Here is a 16,345-nt window from a genome sequence, read left to right as displayed (position 1 = left end):
TGTTGCTTTACAGACTGAATTGTCCTATCTATAAAACACCAAAATAAACAAGCCTAAGGGTTTTGACCTTTGAATTAAAATGCAGCCACTGCATGTGCCGGTATGCGGGTCTGGGAATGTTTGTGCTCACATCTGTGCACGAATGCTGGTGTGCGCGTGTGCACGCAGCTGTGCACGTGGGAGAATGGACAGGGACATGTCTGTGTGTCCGTGTATCTCTGTCAGGAACAGATTAAAGGGCTAGGTCACATGGCAGCTACTGCTGGACCGACCCTACCTGGGATTTGGGTTCTTAGAGTTAATAGGATCGCTGGAGCTCAAGGCCGTCATCCCATCAAGATAAATGTCTCTAGTGCCCACTCTTAAGCAATCCGAATTCAATTAGGCTAATTGGAAAACAAGTAAAGAAGGATTGTGTTAATATAGCCTTATAGCATGAACCTCCCCTCTCTCCCTATGGGCACGGCAGGCCCAAACGCCAGCACCCTCGCACCCAGCCCATGGTGCCCCCACCAGAAAGGGCTGCCTGGCTCCCAGAGCCTGTTCTACACCCACAGCCTGGACAGACAGCAGGACAAGATCTCTGTGCAACTCCTGGGCGCCAGACAGGATTCTGGGGGGTGAGAAAACACAGCTGATTCTCCTGGGCAGATCAAGCAAAGTCTCAGCAGAAAAACAACAAAAGTGTGAGCAATACAGTGACAGGAGGAGACAGTGTCCTCATGCATTATGCTTCCAAGAAGGTTCTGAAACTGCGCCCCTAGGAATTTTTGGGGAGGAAAAATTCCTTTTTTTGGGTTGTTTTTATCAATCTGCTGGATGATACAGAGCATACAAACTGCAGGAGGGTACAGGTTCACTCTAGGTGAATATTTCCTCCTTTTCCTTGCTTCCCTCCTGTTGATTTGCAGTCTAACCTTGGATGCCCCATTTATCTTTCAGGGAGGTTCCCCCCTGCTGCACATCTTTGGTCTGGAGAGTGATGTCTCTCCTGTAGTGTGACTTCAAATCTCTGCTCTGCAAGGCAGTAATTATTTCACCTGGACATAAAAAAAAGGCAGGAGAAAAGGAAGGAGGAACCTGTGGCATTTCGTGGTGCTGATTTCATTGCATGAAACCACATCCCATGCATATGTCTCAACAGTGACTACAGGATGAAAATTACTTCCCTTTACTCTTCGCTGTACACGTGGAAGGAGGTACAGCAGACAGCTGCACTTTACAGATGGTCCATCTTGAGAACTTCTGTTACTCTCCAAACATAACTTCAGCAGAAATTTTAATAAAGCATTGCAAAAAAAAAAAAAAAAAAAAGGTGATGAAATGGGGATACCCCTTGGAAAGGCAAGTAACAAACGCTGCCTGTTTCATCCCCTAACAAATACTCTCAAATTTGATTCTGGTTGCCCCCACAAGTTCCCAAAGGTCAATAGTCTTTGTAAAGCTGGGAGGTACCACAGGATCAGTTTCTGAGGCTTCACACTAATACAATACAAATCCCAGAGGGCTGCAAGCAATTCAACTGACAGCCGGGACATCAGACCCAAAGGGAAAAGTTCCGTTACCATTCTTTGTCCATCTAAACCCTCTGTGCAATCAGAGGAACCATTAGACTTCTTCCCTCCCTGGAGCACTGCAATGCCTCATGCGTGTCACACAGTCTGTGCCTGAAGCATGGCAAGAGAGAAAAGACAGATCTAGAGCTGGAAGAGTCAGAGTTCTCTCTGCTCTGCTACACGGTTATGGGGTTTTTTTCCCGGTATTTTTTCCAATTGGGATCAAGGGAGTGGCTTCCTCTTTCAACAATCCCACTCGCCTGCCAGAAGGATGCTACAGTGACAAACGTAGCTCCACACGGAAAACGCAAGTGGAATATTCTACTGCTGAGCAAAGAGGAGCCTTCTCTGTCAGGGAGGAAGGTCTCTTGTGTCCTGTGTGGGACTCGAGCACCGTGCTCCAGGGCTGGAAAGCTTTTTTTCTGCCTTCATATTGTCATTAACAGCAAAAAACCCGAGTATTGACTCTGTAACGGACAACTTTGACAGGTACCCCAAAAGCAGCATCTGTGCCAGGATCCAATGCCCTTTAGGGCACTGACTAAAGGGGTTTTGCCCCTTCATCTCGCATTCCTATCTTTCCTAACTATAACAAGCAAAACTGATTCCTAATTTTGCCCAGGACTTCTGGAGGGACAGGTGTGTTTTGTGCTGATTTTGAGTGCTGTAAACCCCCAGCTTCAAATTAGAAGAAATTAGGGACATTGCACAGCTCATTCATCTTCACTAATAGAGTTCCTGGGAAACACACATGTAGATTAAAGGAACACAATGGCCCCTCGCTGATTGCTTTGAGTACCCTCCAATGTCCCTACAATGGTATTGACTGGCTCTTTATAGTGTCCACAAAAGCCACACTAACCTTTTCTTGTCTCTTCTGTTGGCCTCTTCCCTCTGTGCAAACGGAGGTCTGAGTTCTTTCGGCCTCAAACCAACCCCCAAGCAGTCAGTGGTGAACTGAGGCAAACCTCACCCGAAGCTAGGAAAAGCCGTGCACTCCTAAAAGAAATCTACTTTGGGACATCAGAACACAAACTTGCAAAAGGTGTGGACGCTGGCAAAAGCAAGCACTGCCAACCTTTGAAGTGATTCCTCTGAAAAAATCTACATGATATGGAGCCAGATAGGGAAGAAGGGGAATAAAAAAATGCAGATTTATTGAGAGAGGTCATACTTATTAGACTAGCTAATATATCTGGAAGAACAAGCAGTAGCAGTGGTGCTTTTCTTCCACATTCACACCCTCAGGCTCCAAACGGAAGCATTTTAAAGCTAAGTGTAGACTGAAAATCACTCTGGATGTTACTGCGTTTGTCACATAAACAAGTTGGGACAAAAGGTAACTGGTGCCTCAGAGGAACTGGGAAGTGCTGGTGTGAAAATGACAGAAAGACAAAAGCAGGGAAAAGATCGATGCAGGATACGTGATGCTGTTATCTGGTTGGTTCTGTGGAAGGTCCACGTCTTCCACCAAGTCAAGTACAAAGAGAAATGTGTGGGATTCGGGTCCCTGCCTCACCTACAAAAACATTCTGTTCATCCCCCATGAACCTATGCCCTGCCTGCTACCGCCCCCAGCCCCACTCGCATCGTGGAGTACAGGGTCACCGAATCAGCTCTTCTCACAGGCTCTGTCCTACAGCAGCATACTTGAAAACTTCCTCGCAAATATTGCTTAGAGCTTCCTCGGGTTTGTGAAGTCCGAAAGGCTGAGCCCACCGCCTGCGTCCATCCTGCCCGGAAGCACCCGGTCTGTGAAATGCCTTTGAAGGCAATCGGGCGCAGGGCGAGTGTCCCGCAGAGCACCAGCGCAGCGGCTTTTACCCCAGAGCCCCCGAGTCGGGCCGGGGCCGCGGATCGTCCCGCAGGGCAGTGTTCGAGCGGCCGCCGTGAAACCGGCGCACCTACAAACCGCCCTGGAGGGACCTGGGCTCAGGCCGTCGGACAAGAGAAGCGCGGCGAGGCTCCGAGAGCCGCCGACCGGCGCGGGGCTGTGCCGGGGACCCGCTGTCCTCCGGCCCGGCTCCTCCGGGCTCCCGCCCCTTCCCGTCCCGTTCGCCGAGTCCCTTTTACCGCGCCCCCGGCAGCGGCTGCCGCGGCTCCCGCCGTCCCGGCTCTGTCCCCCCGTGCCCGGCGCGCCTCTCGCCGCCCGTCCCACCGCGGTTTCCGACAGCGCTGCCCCGGTCCCGGGGCTCCGACCGCGGCGCTCGCCCCGGGCCAGCCCCCGGCTGCAGGGGGGGCCGCCCCGCTCCGCCTCGGGGGCCCCGGATGGCATCGCCCGGCGCCGTCTGGGGCTGGGACTGGGGCCGGGGCCGGGGCCGGCGGGGAGGGGCGGGGCGGCCGGCGGGGGCCGGGGGATGCCCTGCCTCCCCCTCCGCGCCGAAGAGGTGCGGGGGCCTCGCCTTCCCTCTCGCTTACCGCCCCCTGGCACTCCTCCCCCGCCCCAAGGAGGCCAGCCCGCCCGGCGACACCGTGCCAGACTTGCCCGCGCCGCCCTGAGGCCGGGTGAGACCGCAGCGGCGCGGCGGAGCCCCGGGCCAGCAGCCTCATGCACCCGCCCGGCGCCCCGCTCGCCATGGCCGAGGGCGCCTTCTCGCTGGCCGCCCCGGCGGCGCGGAGCCCCGGCGGAAACCCGTCGAGGCTTCACAGCATCGAGGCTATCCTGGGGTTCACCAAGGAAGACGGGCTGCTGGGCGCCTTCCCGCCCGACGGCAGCGCCAAGGAGGCGGACCGGCGCGGGCCCCGGCACTGCCTGCCCAAGATGCCCGGAGAGCAGCCACCGGCCGAGCCCCAGGGCCGCGCTGAGCGCTTCCAAGGTGAGCGCTGTGGACGAGCGCAGGGTGCCGGGGGGCGGACGGGTGGGCGCCGCTCCCCCGCGCCCCCGGGCAAGCCCCGGGGGGAGATCCCGTCGGTGACCCCCCGTCTTCCCCTCGCAGAGCCGTACTGTCCCGGCAGCGCCAGCCCCGAGTTGCCCGCTGGCAGCAGCGGCGAGGGGAAGCCGTCGGAAGAGGAACAGCCCAAGAAGAAACACCGGCGAAACCGCACCACCTTCACCACGTACCAGCTTCACGAGTTGGAGCGTGCCTTTGAGAAGTCCCATTACCCCGACGTGTACAGCCGCGAGGAGCTGGCCATGAAGGTCAATCTGCCCGAAGTCCGCGTCCAGGTAACGCCCGGCCCGGCTCCCCGCCACGGCCCGGCCCGACGCGCCTGGGCGCAGCCCCGCGGTCCCGGCGGCCGGAGCAGCCCGGGTGCGGCCGCGGGCCCGTGACCGCAGCGCGGCTCCGGCCGCACTCGGGGCCCCGCCGGAGCGCTGGGCAGGGCTGCCGCACGGCCGCGACCCGGCCCGGCCGGCGGGACAGCGCGGGGTCCGGGCAGAGCTGCGTCCGGCAGCCGCCTCGTCGGTGCTGCTGCCGCCCTTTGAGCGGCGTGTCCCGGCCCGGCGCCGCTGAATCTGCTGTGTGCCAGGGCAGTGGCGGGTGGATGAGCGGGCCCGCTCCACTGCGGGACTGCTCTCCACCGAGCGCGGGGCTGTGGGTCGGGGAAGAACGCCCGAGCCCCCCAAATTCCCTTTTGCCCCAGCTCGGCAAGGTGTGTTTCCCTCACTCTGTTTTGCATGCACCGCTGCAGCCAGAGGTGCCGCTGCCTGGGGCCTGGCTGATACAGCTCTGCTTGCAGGTTTGGTTTCAGAACAGAAGGGCTAAGTGGAGGCGGCAGGAGAAATTGGAGGTGACCTCCATGAAGCTGCAGGACTCGCCCATCCTCTCATTCAACCGCTCGCCGCAGGCAGCGCCCATGGGTCCTCTGAGCAGCAGCCTGCCCCTGGAGACGTGGCTCAGCCCGCCGGTGCCCAGCAGCACGGCCCTGCAGAGCCTGCCCGGCTTCGTGGCCTCGCCGCAGAGCCTGCCCGGCAGCTACACGCCACCGCCCTTCCTGAACTCTCCGGCGGTGACCCACGCGCTGCAGCCCCTGGGGGCCATGGGGCCGCCGCCGCCTTATCAGTGTGGGGCCACCTTTGTGGACAAGTTCCCTTTGGATGAGGCAGACCCACGCAACACCAGCATTGCCGCCCTGCGGCTGAAGGCCAAGGAGCACATCCAGTCCATCGGCAAGCCCTGGCAGACAATCTGAACTCCCTCTCAGCACCTGGGAGAAAGCCATGGGGAAGGCGCATCCCAGAACGTCTGAAGGACATCCTTACCCTGCTTTGGCTGCCACGGATGGATGGCCAGGCACAGGAGGGCTGTCCCTTACACTCACCTTTCCCCTACGCCTTGACTTGCTTTTGTATTTTGTGGTCCTTTTAATTCCCTTTTCCACAACCCCTGAAAAGTTAGGGGCCTGATCATAGCTTAGGAAAAACAGTTTCTTTTGCTCTCCCTCCTTGGCTGGATGCTTTAGTTGCAATAAAAGCTACAGTAGGGCAAAGAGCTATGTAAGGTGGCTGGGAGCTCAGGACTGTTGTACCTGGGGAGGGGGTTCTACTTTTACACCATTAAATGGTACCATCTGCATGGAGGCTGTGTATCATGTTTCTGAACCCAAACGGGCATCTTGGGCTGGAGCCTCTGCTCCGTGTGATGTGCGGAGGGGTGGGAGATGCCTGGCTGTGGGCTCTTCTCTATCCTCCATCAACAGAACCCTGCCCAAGCTGCCTGTGGCATCCCCGTGATGGAGAGTGTGCACAGATGGGAGTGGGCAGGGGGGGCTTAGAGCCCTTGCAGTCCTTGGGCCAGGCACACTACTCCCGCCATTGCCCTTGTGGAGCAGTGCCAGGCTCAGGGGGGCTCTGCAGGCCAGAGTCAGTGGCAGTGCTTGCCTCTGCAAAGAAGGGGAATGGCCGGACCCCCAGGGCTCCTGCCCCCTGCAGCCCAGCTGCCCACAGGGACAGACAGACGGTCTCGGGCACTGACACCCGGCTGGGGCCTGGCAGGCTCATCCTGCCCGCTCTGGCTGCCCAGGACAGCCCCTGGGGGCTGGCACAGAGCTGGGCCGTGCCCGCTCCCCTGCCCACCCAGTGCCCATCGCCAGGCTGCCCCAACTAAAACTGCGGCATCTTTATTTTTCATTATCTCCGTTACTGCCTGTAATGGGGCTGAGAAGCTGTAATGAAACACCCCTTCTCCTCTGCTGGGCATGGGGTGCTCTACACACTCGGGAGGTTGTGGCAATTAATGTTTCTCATTAGGGAAGAGAGAAGGATGCACAAGTGCCCTCATTGTGTCCTGGGGATGATTCAATGCAGACTGGGAGACCTCTCCTTTCACCATTTCCCACTCGTTGTGGCCAGACAAAGGCCGGCGTCTAATTATATTTTCACAATCTGTGCGTATCTTTTAAGAGTCCAGTCAGAAACAAGTATGTCAGCCTTGTTCAGCTTCACTTCAGAGAGCTTTTTAACCTCAGACAGCAGTTTCTAAACATCCCTTCATAGCTTTCTCCCCCATCTCCCCCATAGCAGCCTCCATCTATTGTATGGAGAGCTTCTTTTACAGATAATAGGAATCCCTCTTGTTTTCAAACGCCTTTTCCTCTGTCCCCAGCCTCCCTGCAGATCCAACCTGCCTCTCTGGACCAGAGCACCATTCAGGACCCCCAGCTTCCCTGCCCTGAGCTGTGCTGGTCCAGGGCACGCAGGGAAGCCAAGTCTGGGGGGAATGAAGCCCTGCTGGGGGAGACTGTCCTGCTGGGCTCTGGACTTGACAGTTCTACTGTGTGTGCCCACCTTTCCCAGCACACGTCTCTTTGCTTCCTTGGCAGACAGAGGAAGTGCTGCCAGGAAAAGAACTGCCGTTGCTGTCAGGACAAGGCAGGTATTTTGCTAACTTCTAGTAAAGACACCTGAAGGACAACAAAAATTGGATTGCTTAAGTTTTTAGGTCTTATTCTAGTGGTCCTTTCACAGGTAAGCTTTGCTTGCATCGCCAGTTGCAAGAAGACATGGCATTTTTGGTGGCTGCAAGAGAATAATTTCTCTTGGTGTGCTTGAGAAGTGTCTGCGTAGCCTGGTTTGTGTCAGTAGGAGACACACACTAATGAGTGACTGCACAGGCTCTGCACACTCTTCCTTCTCAGGGTAGGAACAATCTCACTTGTCATTACTTGGCTACAGGCCAGCTGTGGCTCTGAAGCTGGAAACCCTCCTGCAGGTAAGCACATTAAATTGCTGCCCTAAAGTTCTCGCCTGTCCTTATTGCTCATGGTTAATAGGCAACTCCCCAAGATTTCAATAGTGCTTTCCCGTATTTTGGCACTACTACCCTCCCTTTCTCTTACCTATAGTTCTTCTGTATCCTGTAAAGCCGTTGGAAAGAAGCCCTCTAATTCCTGATCAGCTGTCAGCAGCGCTGATGCTTGGTTACTTGAGATAGTCAAAGACTGGCAGTAGATAAAACCACAATGACAGGGCAGCACAAGGAGCACCTGAAGATACCTGCTCACTTTTAATAAGGTCCTGATCCAGCATCTGCAAACAAATAAAGATTATGGCAAGATACGGTGGTTGTTCTTTTATTGGCATATTAAACTAGTCTTTCTTACACCTTTTACAGGTGAACCCTGTAAGTGGGTCGACTTGGTGCAGTCATGTAGTCAAGGAAAGCTGAGAGTTTATTGCTAAAATGAATATTTTACCAGCTACACAGAAGTGGGCAAATAAAGAGAGAGAGGCATATGCAAACACATCTTTCTTCTAGCCTGTCTAGTTTTCTGTGTTCCTACACTTTCTTTCAAATTGTCCCATTCCATTTTAAAAGCCCATTTGTTCATTTTGTTGTAAATATCTTCTCCTCCTTAATTGGGTGCTGAGTCTAATAATCCTGCCTCGGCTTGTTAACTGTACAATACCAGTCAGAGTTAATGACCCATTAGCGATTAATTCCTTAAACAGCATCTAATTGCTCACTGTAAAACCTTTTCTTAAAACTGGATTAAATCATCTAGATCCTTAACCACTTCTTTACTCTAACTTTGCTAAGGCTATTAGCATGGCCTTCTGAGTGGTCTGTTTCTTCATTTGCTTAAACTGTATTAGCAACATAGTATTTTTAGTGCCCATACTTGACTTCTTTTCAACACCTGAAGTTGGAATAAGGAAGAATAATACAGAAAAAAGACTACCAGAGAATGAGTAATTATGAAGAAAATGCCATGACGGAATTTGTTCACAAGAGTGTATTCTGGTCTCCCTTCCTTCTCTCTATCCCTGCTCAAAATCCTATCCATGTTCAAGAAAACTAGCAGATACCTGAGCTCTTTAATTTTGACTTGAGGTTCAGCTCATTGGCGTCCCGGTGGAGCAGGACTGTCTCTGTGTGCAGGAGGGACCCTCGGTCTCTGCTGGGTGGCTCGGAAGCTGTCATTCCCTCCGGAGCAGCAGGCTGGCTGCTGTGTGTGCTACTGCCGGTGCAGCTCACAGCCCCTGTGACATGAAAACACACGTTGCTCAGCCATAGTTTGAATTTCTGTTACCAGCTGCTGGCGTTGAGGGCAATACTGTTCCTTTCCTCTGCACAGAGAGTTGAGCGATTTTGTTTCCATCTGCCCTGGCTACATCTGACAGGCATTTCAATTATGGACATTCAGTTTCTTACTATTGCAACATCTCAAGGAGTTGCTCAAAGCTCCTGGTTTCCTTTCCTCATTTCTAGGGACGTACTATGAGCAGGCATTAATTCAAGTGCTTTCCCTTCAGCTACATTGTTTTAGCTTCTCTCTTCTATGCAGTCAGCCGTCCTCCTCTGTCGCTGCTATAAACCTTGGGACTTCCTTCAGTAGTTTGACAGCCACAGTGTACCCACCCGCAAAATGCTAGCATTGGAGAAAATAGTGGAACAAAAGAAAACCAAAAAACCCCAAACAAACAATGAAACAAAAACCCCCAAACAAACAAGAACCTAAAACCCCCAAACAAACAACACCCCCCACAAAACAAAAACAAACTAAACTAAACTAAACAAAACACCAAACAAACAAACAAACAAAAAACCCCACAAAAAACAACAACAACAAAAAAGTGAAACAAAAAGCTCGTTAGACCAGGACGCTGACATTACCAGTCTCTAGTAAAATTAATACTGTGTCTCCTCTCTAAGCATCTGTGTTCTGCCAAGGCCTTATGTCAAAACTGGCTGACATTTGGCAGTCATCCCTCTGTCATATGACACTTCTGCCCCATAACGATTGGGATTGCAGCGCCGGGCATTGTGGTGCGACTGAGATACGGCAAACAGCCTCAGCCACGGGGCTCACCTGGCACCGGAGCGCACCGGGACGCCCCGCAAGGCTGGGGCTCGGCCGGTCCCGGGGTCACCGGAGCGCTCCCCTCACGGCCGGGGCTCGGCCGGTGTCAGGCTCAGCCGGTCTCAGGGCACAGCCGGTCCGGCTCCAGAGCACCCTCATGCCGGGCTCACCGTCCCGGCTCCCCGGAGCGCTCCCCTCATGGCCAGGGCTCGGCCGGTATCAGGCTCAGCCGGCCCCGGGGCTCACCGGAGCGCTCCCCTCACGGCCGGGATAGGCCGGTGTCAGGCCCCAGGCTCCCCTTGGCCGGGATAGCCGTGTCGGGCTCACCGAGCGCTCCCCTCATGGCCGGGGCTCGGCCGGTCCCGGGGTCACCGGAGCGCTCCCCTCACGGCCGGGGCTCGGCCGGTGTCAGGCTCAGCCGGCCCCGGGGCTCACCGGAGCGCTCCCCTCACGGCCGGGGCTCGGCCGGTGTCAGGCTCAGCCGGTCTCAGGGCACAGCCGGTCCCGGGGCTCCCCGGAGCACTCCCCTCATGGCCGGGGCTCAGCCGGTCCCGGGCTCCCCGGAGCGCTCCCCTCACGGCCGGGATAGGCCGGTGTCAGGCTCAGCCGGCCCCGGGGCTCACCGGAGCGCTCCCCTCACGGCCGGGGCTCGGCCGGTATCAGGCTCAGCCGGTCTCAGGGCACAGCCGGTCCCGGGGCTCCCCGGAGCACTCCCCTCATGGCCGGGGCTCAGCGTCCGGGCTCACCGAGTCCTCAGGCTGGATCGCCGGTCGGGCACAGCCGGTCCGGCTCACCGGAGCGCTCCCTCACGGCCGGGGCTCGGCCGGTGTCGGGCACGCCGCCGTTTCCCCGGAGCGCTCCCCTCACGGCCAGGCTCGGCCGTATCAGGCTCCGAGCGTCCCTCACGGCCGGAGCTCGGCCGGGAGCGCTCCCCTCACGGCCGGGGCTCGGCCGGTATCAGGCTCCCCGGAGCGCTCCCCTCATGGCCGGGCAGAGGGCGCCCTCTGGCGGACGGCCGGGGCTCGGCGGTATCAGGCTCCCCGGAGCGCTCACCTCATGGCTGGGCAGAGGGCGCCCTCTGGCGGACGGCCGGGGCTCGGCGGTATCAGGCTCCCTGGAGCGCTCCCCTCATAGCCGGGCAGAGGGCGCCCTCTGGCGGACGCGGCGAGAGCAGGCGGTCGGGCCCGTCCCGGGCCGGGTTCCGTCCCGGGCACGGCGGAGCTGCCGCAGCGGGCCGGGGCCGCGGGCACAGCGTCACCTCCCGGGCACACACCGGGCACGGCGGAGCGGGGACAACGTTTGATTATTTGTGTGTACAGCTCCCCGGGCCGGGGCCGCGGGCACAGCGTCACCCCCCGGGCACACACCGGGCACGGGGGCGCCCGGCAGAGCGGCTCAAAGTACAACACGCGCGCTGGCCCGGGGAAGGCGATGGCCCTTTGCTACTGGCTTTTACACAGCGAATTTCGCTGCTTAACTCAAATAAAAGCACAAAATCCGTCTTTTTCTTGGTACTATTTATTGCGAATGTTGCAATGTCATGTAGTTTCAAACTAAGAGATTAAATGATTCGATAGGTAAGTCACATAATTAATTGGAAGACCCTTCCGTGACAATTATATATGTATATATATCAAAGCCATTCAAATGAGAAAATGCAACCTTGAAAATGAAGTAGAGGATTTAGTCCTTGCTGAACCATACAAGAATATGTGTATTTAAGTACTTTACACAAAGGAATTCTTGTGTACAGAAAAGTGACCGTGTTGATTATCTGATACAATCAAGTGCTTGTGAAATATAGTCTCTTACAGAAAGTATTCAATTTCTTCATGATTTAGTGATCTTCTTTCAGCTTGGAGTGCTCTCTTTCATATTCACAACTTGAAGCAGATAGTCCATCATCTAAAAAAAAGAAAAATATATTAGTTATAGACCAGTCCTGGAAAAAGTAATTCACTAAGATAATAAACCTTCTATAAGTTAATAAACCTAATAGATAACTGCTCTGTGCATTCACATAACAAACATATTCCTAATAATCTTTCTGAAACAGACCCCATTTGTCTTGGTTAGTGTAATAACCAACTGCCAAAGTAGGAGGAAAGTCATTCTCCCAGATAATTCTGTGTGCCATCTCATTTATATCCTGTCTCATTAGTGTGAAAAAGCCAACTAATAGAAACAATTTAAAGTTTATTTTCCAACTTACTTTTGCACCTAGTCCAATTTGCAGGAGAGATTTGCCTCCCCTTTAACTACATTAACCGTAATTTATTTACAGAATAAAGAGCACGCAAGGCATTTACTGAAAATAAAATAACACAGGTGCACCACCCTAAGCCAAACCCCAAGAAGTATTGGGCTCATCTCTTCCATTTTCGGACTATTTGTGTGTTACAGCTATTTCCCTCCTCTGAGTCCTTTAGAAATAATTCCTCTATTTTTAGAAATGTGCAGCCCAGTGTGAGCATCAGTGGTGATGCACTGGATGATTTGGGCTAATAAGAGAGACCCTGAGTTGAGTCACCTGAGGTACTCATCTGTGTTTACTTCTAGCTTTGGGGCTTCCTGATCCTAAATTTAAAATCCAAGCTTTACATTAAATCAGCTAAATTTGAAAGCACCCGTGAAGCAGAGTTGTTGGAGCCAGTTTGTTCCAGCACAGGCAGCGTTTGCCGTGTGCAGCAGGTGGAGCACGGGGCTGCAGGCAGGGCAGGCTGCATCTCTCACGTCAGTGCAGGGGAACTGCAGCCCTCGGAGGGCACGTGCTCCTGGCACAGCCATTCCACAGGCTGGCAGCAGGGCTCATCATTTACTGCTTTGGTCACATTCAGTGCCGCAGTCCAACAGGCCACTGCACAGGGAACAGTAACCCGCTGCAAATCTGCTATCTGGCTCCTCCGAGAAAAAGTTTCTGCTCCAAACTCACATGAAATATGCCTGGAAAAGTATTTCATGCCAAGGACACACGCTGTGCCATCATCCTCAGCTTCCTGTAGCTGGTGGACACCTTCCACAGCTGGGGTACAGCAGCACCTTACCCCAAGGTGTTACCTAACCAAAGTCTGTGCACATGAAACCCCTCATGGCCTGACAAATCTACACAAAACTGGCCAGTTATGTGTTTGTACCACAATGCACACTACAGGGAATGTCCATTCCCTATATCAGAGTTCCACCTTTATAAATAAGGCCTCTTTTGTTCAAAATAACTTTAAAATGAAAAATAATTTTCATTATTTAAATGTTTAGGAAACTATTGCGGCCCTCAAAAGAGTAAAGCACATTCCTTTTGATCTTCATGTTTTCTTCATCTATAAGGAAGATCTCAGAAATACCTTAAATTTCAGGTGCTTTCTTGAAGCCAAGGGGAAAACAGGACATCATATCCTGCCTAGGCTGTGTATCATCAGATGCTCGTGTCCAACAACATGAAAGCACAGTTACAGCTCCTTTCATTAGATTTCACTTCAGCGTGGAGACAAAGAAACTGTTGAATGATGGGCATCAAAGGTTCTATGGCCAAATGAGGTTCTGCAAGTTGTCCTCTATCTTAGTCACAGGAAAAACATGAGCTGGTTTTTAATAATCCTTGCAGAAATCTGCATGCTTAAGGCAATAACCTGATTACTCCATAAGGATGTCCGATGTCTGACCACAGAAATGTGGATGTTAATTTACGGTGGAAGTACACACATATGGGTATGATTCAACTTACCGGAGGCAACTTCCAGCCCTCCTAAGCAGGATTTATTGACAGATACTTTTAGAAGTCAGAACATTTCCCTCTTTACATTAAATAATGGAATTTGTTCATTTAATTTGATTACAAAGCTGCACACTGTAGAACTGAAGATGGAATAAATAGTTTTGCTTTTAGATAGTATTAATAATCAGTTACTATGATGCATCACTGTCACAGAGCTACAGCCAGAAAGAAACCTGTGGGCAGCATTCATATCACTGTGCGAGAGATTTAAATCTTAGCTTAATTTAAAGGGTAAATTTTTGCCCACATTCAAATAAAAGCCTAAGTACTCACTGATTTGATTGCACCAGGATTTCAGGAGGGAAACAAGGCTGAAGTTAGCCCAGGAATATTAATGACATCATATTGCAGTAGAATACGGGAAGGAAAAATTCTTCCCATTGATACCTTTAAGAGGATGTATTAATCTTTTTATTCCATTTCATGGTCACCCAAAAGAATTCTGAAGCTTTATCACCATGACTGTGTCTGAGGTATTATAAGGAAAGGAATTTTCTTGTGGATCCTGTGATTTACATTAGACCCCAACTACTTTCTGTAAAACCTCACTGTTATCCTTCCCAGTGTATTTTACAGGATTTCCCAAAACAATAGGGATTAATCTGTTCCAAAACCTTGTTGTCTTGTGCAACAGCACTAGGAAGCACATCAGCTTCAGGGATGAGGGCAGCTTATCAGTGACCCCAGACTCCTTTAGCAAACCCAGGAATGACCACAGCAACACCCTGCCCCATGGGCTGGAGAAAAGGCAAAGGAAACAGGGACAAAGCTGCGACCAGAAAACAATTCTGCAGCCCTGTGGCTTTACTTAGCTCAAGGCAGAACATCCTCAGTGTGATGTGGTTCCTCCTGCCCTCACACTTGCCTTTCACACCAGCTTGGCTTTGCTGGGCAATATGTGCCGCTAATGTGAGAAAAGAAAGAAAAAGAAAAAAGAAAAGAAAAAGAAAAAGAAAAAGAAAAAGAAAAAGAAAAAGAAAAAGAAAAAGAAAAAGAAAAAGAAAAAGAAAAAGAAAAAGAAAAAGAAAAAGAAAAAGAAAAAGAAAAAGAAAAAGAGAAAAAAGAAAAAAGAATGGCCCAACACAGCAGCTGGAAGGGAACCCAGGCACTAAAATCTGCCGAATGCATGCCGTGTTTGTGCCCACTAGTAAATGAAGTCACCAAAACTACAATCGGTGAGTGACAATCTGCAATCAAGAGAAGAGTCTTATTGTACTGAATGTCTAATACATGAGATGCGTTTCTGCTGCTTTTCTGAACAATCCACCAGTCAGAGGAAGCTGATATGATTCTGTAAACCAAAACCTGAACACATGGAGCATCTTTACAGGCTTTATCTTACTTACATGTTTCCAACTGCTATTGTCATCTGTTTCCCAGGTGTTCCTGGTATACCAGGGGAGCCCTCCTTTTGAAAAGTGACCACTTTTATTTTCATTCCTTTCCAGCAGCCTTAGCAAATATTTTGAGATTTCTTCCCACTGCAGATACTCTTCCAGCTGCTTGATATTTTCAGGTAATGCTGGAAATGGTGTCTTGTTTTCTTCTTCAAAACCATAAGGAAAATCTCCAGTGCTTTTTTTCCCCATTAAATGTCCTGCAACAACAATTAAAGTAGCACAAAATTAACCAAAACAGGTAAAAATTTGATTGTTCAAACATCAGTGGGACTGCTACTGACTGAGGGAAGGGAAGGGAAGGGAAGGGAAGGGAAGGGAAGGGAAGGGAAGGGAAGGGAAGGGAAGGGAAGGGAAGGGAAGGGAAGGGAAGGGAAGGGAAGGGAAGGGAAGGGAAGGGAAGGGGAAGGGAGAAGGGAAGGGAAGGGAAGGGAAGGGAAGGAAGGGAAGGAGGGAAGGGAAGGGAAGGGAAGGGAAGGGAAGGGAAGGGAAGGGAAGGGAAGGGAAGGGGGTAGATAGTTGTAGCACTACTGGGAGTGAAGGTTTTGTCAGTGTCATACGGTACTATTAATTTCTTCTGTCTCTTGTACAAGTTACATGGTCAGAGAAATCGTGGCTGAGAGAGGGGCAGCGATTACCAAGCGCTTTGTCTGGAGATAGAGAGAGGCTCTTGGTCAGATTCGCTGGAATAAAAGCGGACGGAGAAGCCGAGGTTTAAGACCAGCCCTGCCTCGGCACGGGACGCGGCAACCGCGCGTTCCGGTGCCTTTGCAGGAGCTGAACCGCACTTACCCACAGCCCAGTGGCTGCCGCGGGGGTAGATCTTGGTGAGCGCGGGGCTCCCGCCGGGCTGCAGGGGCGCCGCTCCGCCCCGCGCCGTCAGCAGTGCCAGCAGCGCCAGCAGCGGCAGCGCCGCGGGCCGCCCGCCGCGCATCCTGCCCCGCTCGGTGCCGCCCGTGCCGCGCTCCGCTCCGGCTCCGCCAGGGCTCCGCGGCGCCGCCCGAGCCGCCCCCCATTTATCCGGAGCCGGCCCGCGCGGGCGAGCGGAGCCCCGCGCCTGGCGCCTCCTCACGGGGCCGCTCCCGCCCCGCGGGGGGAGCGAGGCGGTGCCGGGGACAGCGGGCGGTGCCGGGCCCGCGGGGGCAGCGAGGCGGTGCCGGGGCCAGGGGGAGCGAGGCGGTGCCGGTGCCGGGGGCAGCGGGCGGTGCCGGTGCCGGCCCGGGCGAGCCGCTCTCGCTCCCTTCGCAACACGGACGCGTCCCGCCAGTCCGCGCTCCCCGCTCCGCTCGCCGGGGCGCGGCGCTGGGGGCGGCCCGGGCACCTCGGGGCACCGGAGCTCCTCGGAGAGCGGAGCCGGGAGCTGCAGGGGGCGAAGCCAC

The 16,345-nt window shown here is 53.5% G+C and overlaps 2 protein-coding genes across 2 annotated transcripts; one reads left to right on the top strand and one right to left on the bottom strand.

Moving 5' to 3' along the window:
- The first annotated feature begins 4,098 nt into the window (after positions 1-4,098).
- On the top strand, positions 4,099-6,022 carry RAX (retina and anterior neural fold homeobox). Its single transcript, XM_064736097.1, has 3 exons — positions 4,099-4,372; positions 4,493-4,722; positions 5,235-6,022. The coding sequence occupies exons 1-3, from the start codon at positions 4,105-4,107 to the stop codon at positions 5,685-5,687; spliced, it is 951 nt and encodes a 316-aa protein (XP_064592167.1). The 5' UTR covers positions 4,099-4,104; the 3' UTR covers positions 5,688-6,022.
- A 5,275-nt stretch (positions 6,023-11,297) lies between these two features.
- On the bottom strand, positions 11,298-16,006 carry GRP (gastrin releasing peptide). Its single transcript, XM_064736007.1, has 3 exons — positions 15,759-16,006; positions 14,916-15,166; positions 11,298-11,702 (listed from the first exon to the last, which is right to left on the bottom strand). The coding sequence occupies exons 1-3, from the start codon at positions 15,898-15,900 to the stop codon at positions 11,649-11,651; spliced, it is 447 nt and encodes a 148-aa protein (XP_064592077.1). The 5' UTR covers positions 15,901-16,006; the 3' UTR covers positions 11,298-11,648.
- Positions 16,007-16,345: the final 339 nt, after the last annotated feature.

The sequence above is a fragment of the Zonotrichia leucophrys genome, chromosome Z (genome assembly GCF_028769735.1).
Source record: "Zonotrichia leucophrys gambelii isolate GWCS_2022_RI chromosome Z, RI_Zleu_2.0, whole genome shotgun sequence".
NCBI lineage: Eukaryota > Metazoa > Chordata > Aves > Passeriformes > Passerellidae > Zonotrichia > Zonotrichia leucophrys.
Note: the sequence above shows the minus strand (reverse complement) of the source record. Positions and strands in the feature narration are given on the sequence as shown.

What these genes read in the sequence shown, in the direction of transcription:
- GRP (XM_064736007.1), bottom strand. Translation starts at nt 15,900, where the DNA reads ATGCGCGGCGGGCGGCCCGCGGCGCTGCCGCTGCTGGCGCTGCTGGCA. An exon ending in CGGCAGCCACTGGGCTGTGG is followed by an intron (nt 15,167 to 15,758) that starts GTAAGTGCGGTT and finishes TTGTTGTTGCAG; the next exon opens with GACATTTAATGGGGAAAAAA. An exon ending in ACAATAGCAGTTGGAAACAT is followed by an intron (nt 11,703 to 14,915) that starts GTAAGTAAGATA and finishes TCTTTTTTTTAG; the next exon opens with ATGATGGACTATCTGCTTCA.
- RAX (XM_064736097.1), top strand. Translation starts at nt 4,105, where the DNA reads ATGCACCCGCCCGGCGCCCCGCTCGCCATGGCCGAGGGCGCCTTCTCG. An exon ending in CCGCGCTGAGCGCTTCCAAG is followed by an intron (nt 4,373 to 4,492) that starts GTGAGCGCTGTG and finishes TTCCCCTCGCAG; the next exon opens with AGCCGTACTGTCCCGGCAGC. An exon ending in TGCCCGAAGTCCGCGTCCAG is followed by an intron (nt 4,723 to 5,234) that starts GTAACGCCCGGC and finishes CTCTGCTTGCAG; the next exon opens with GTTTGGTTTCAGAACAGAAG.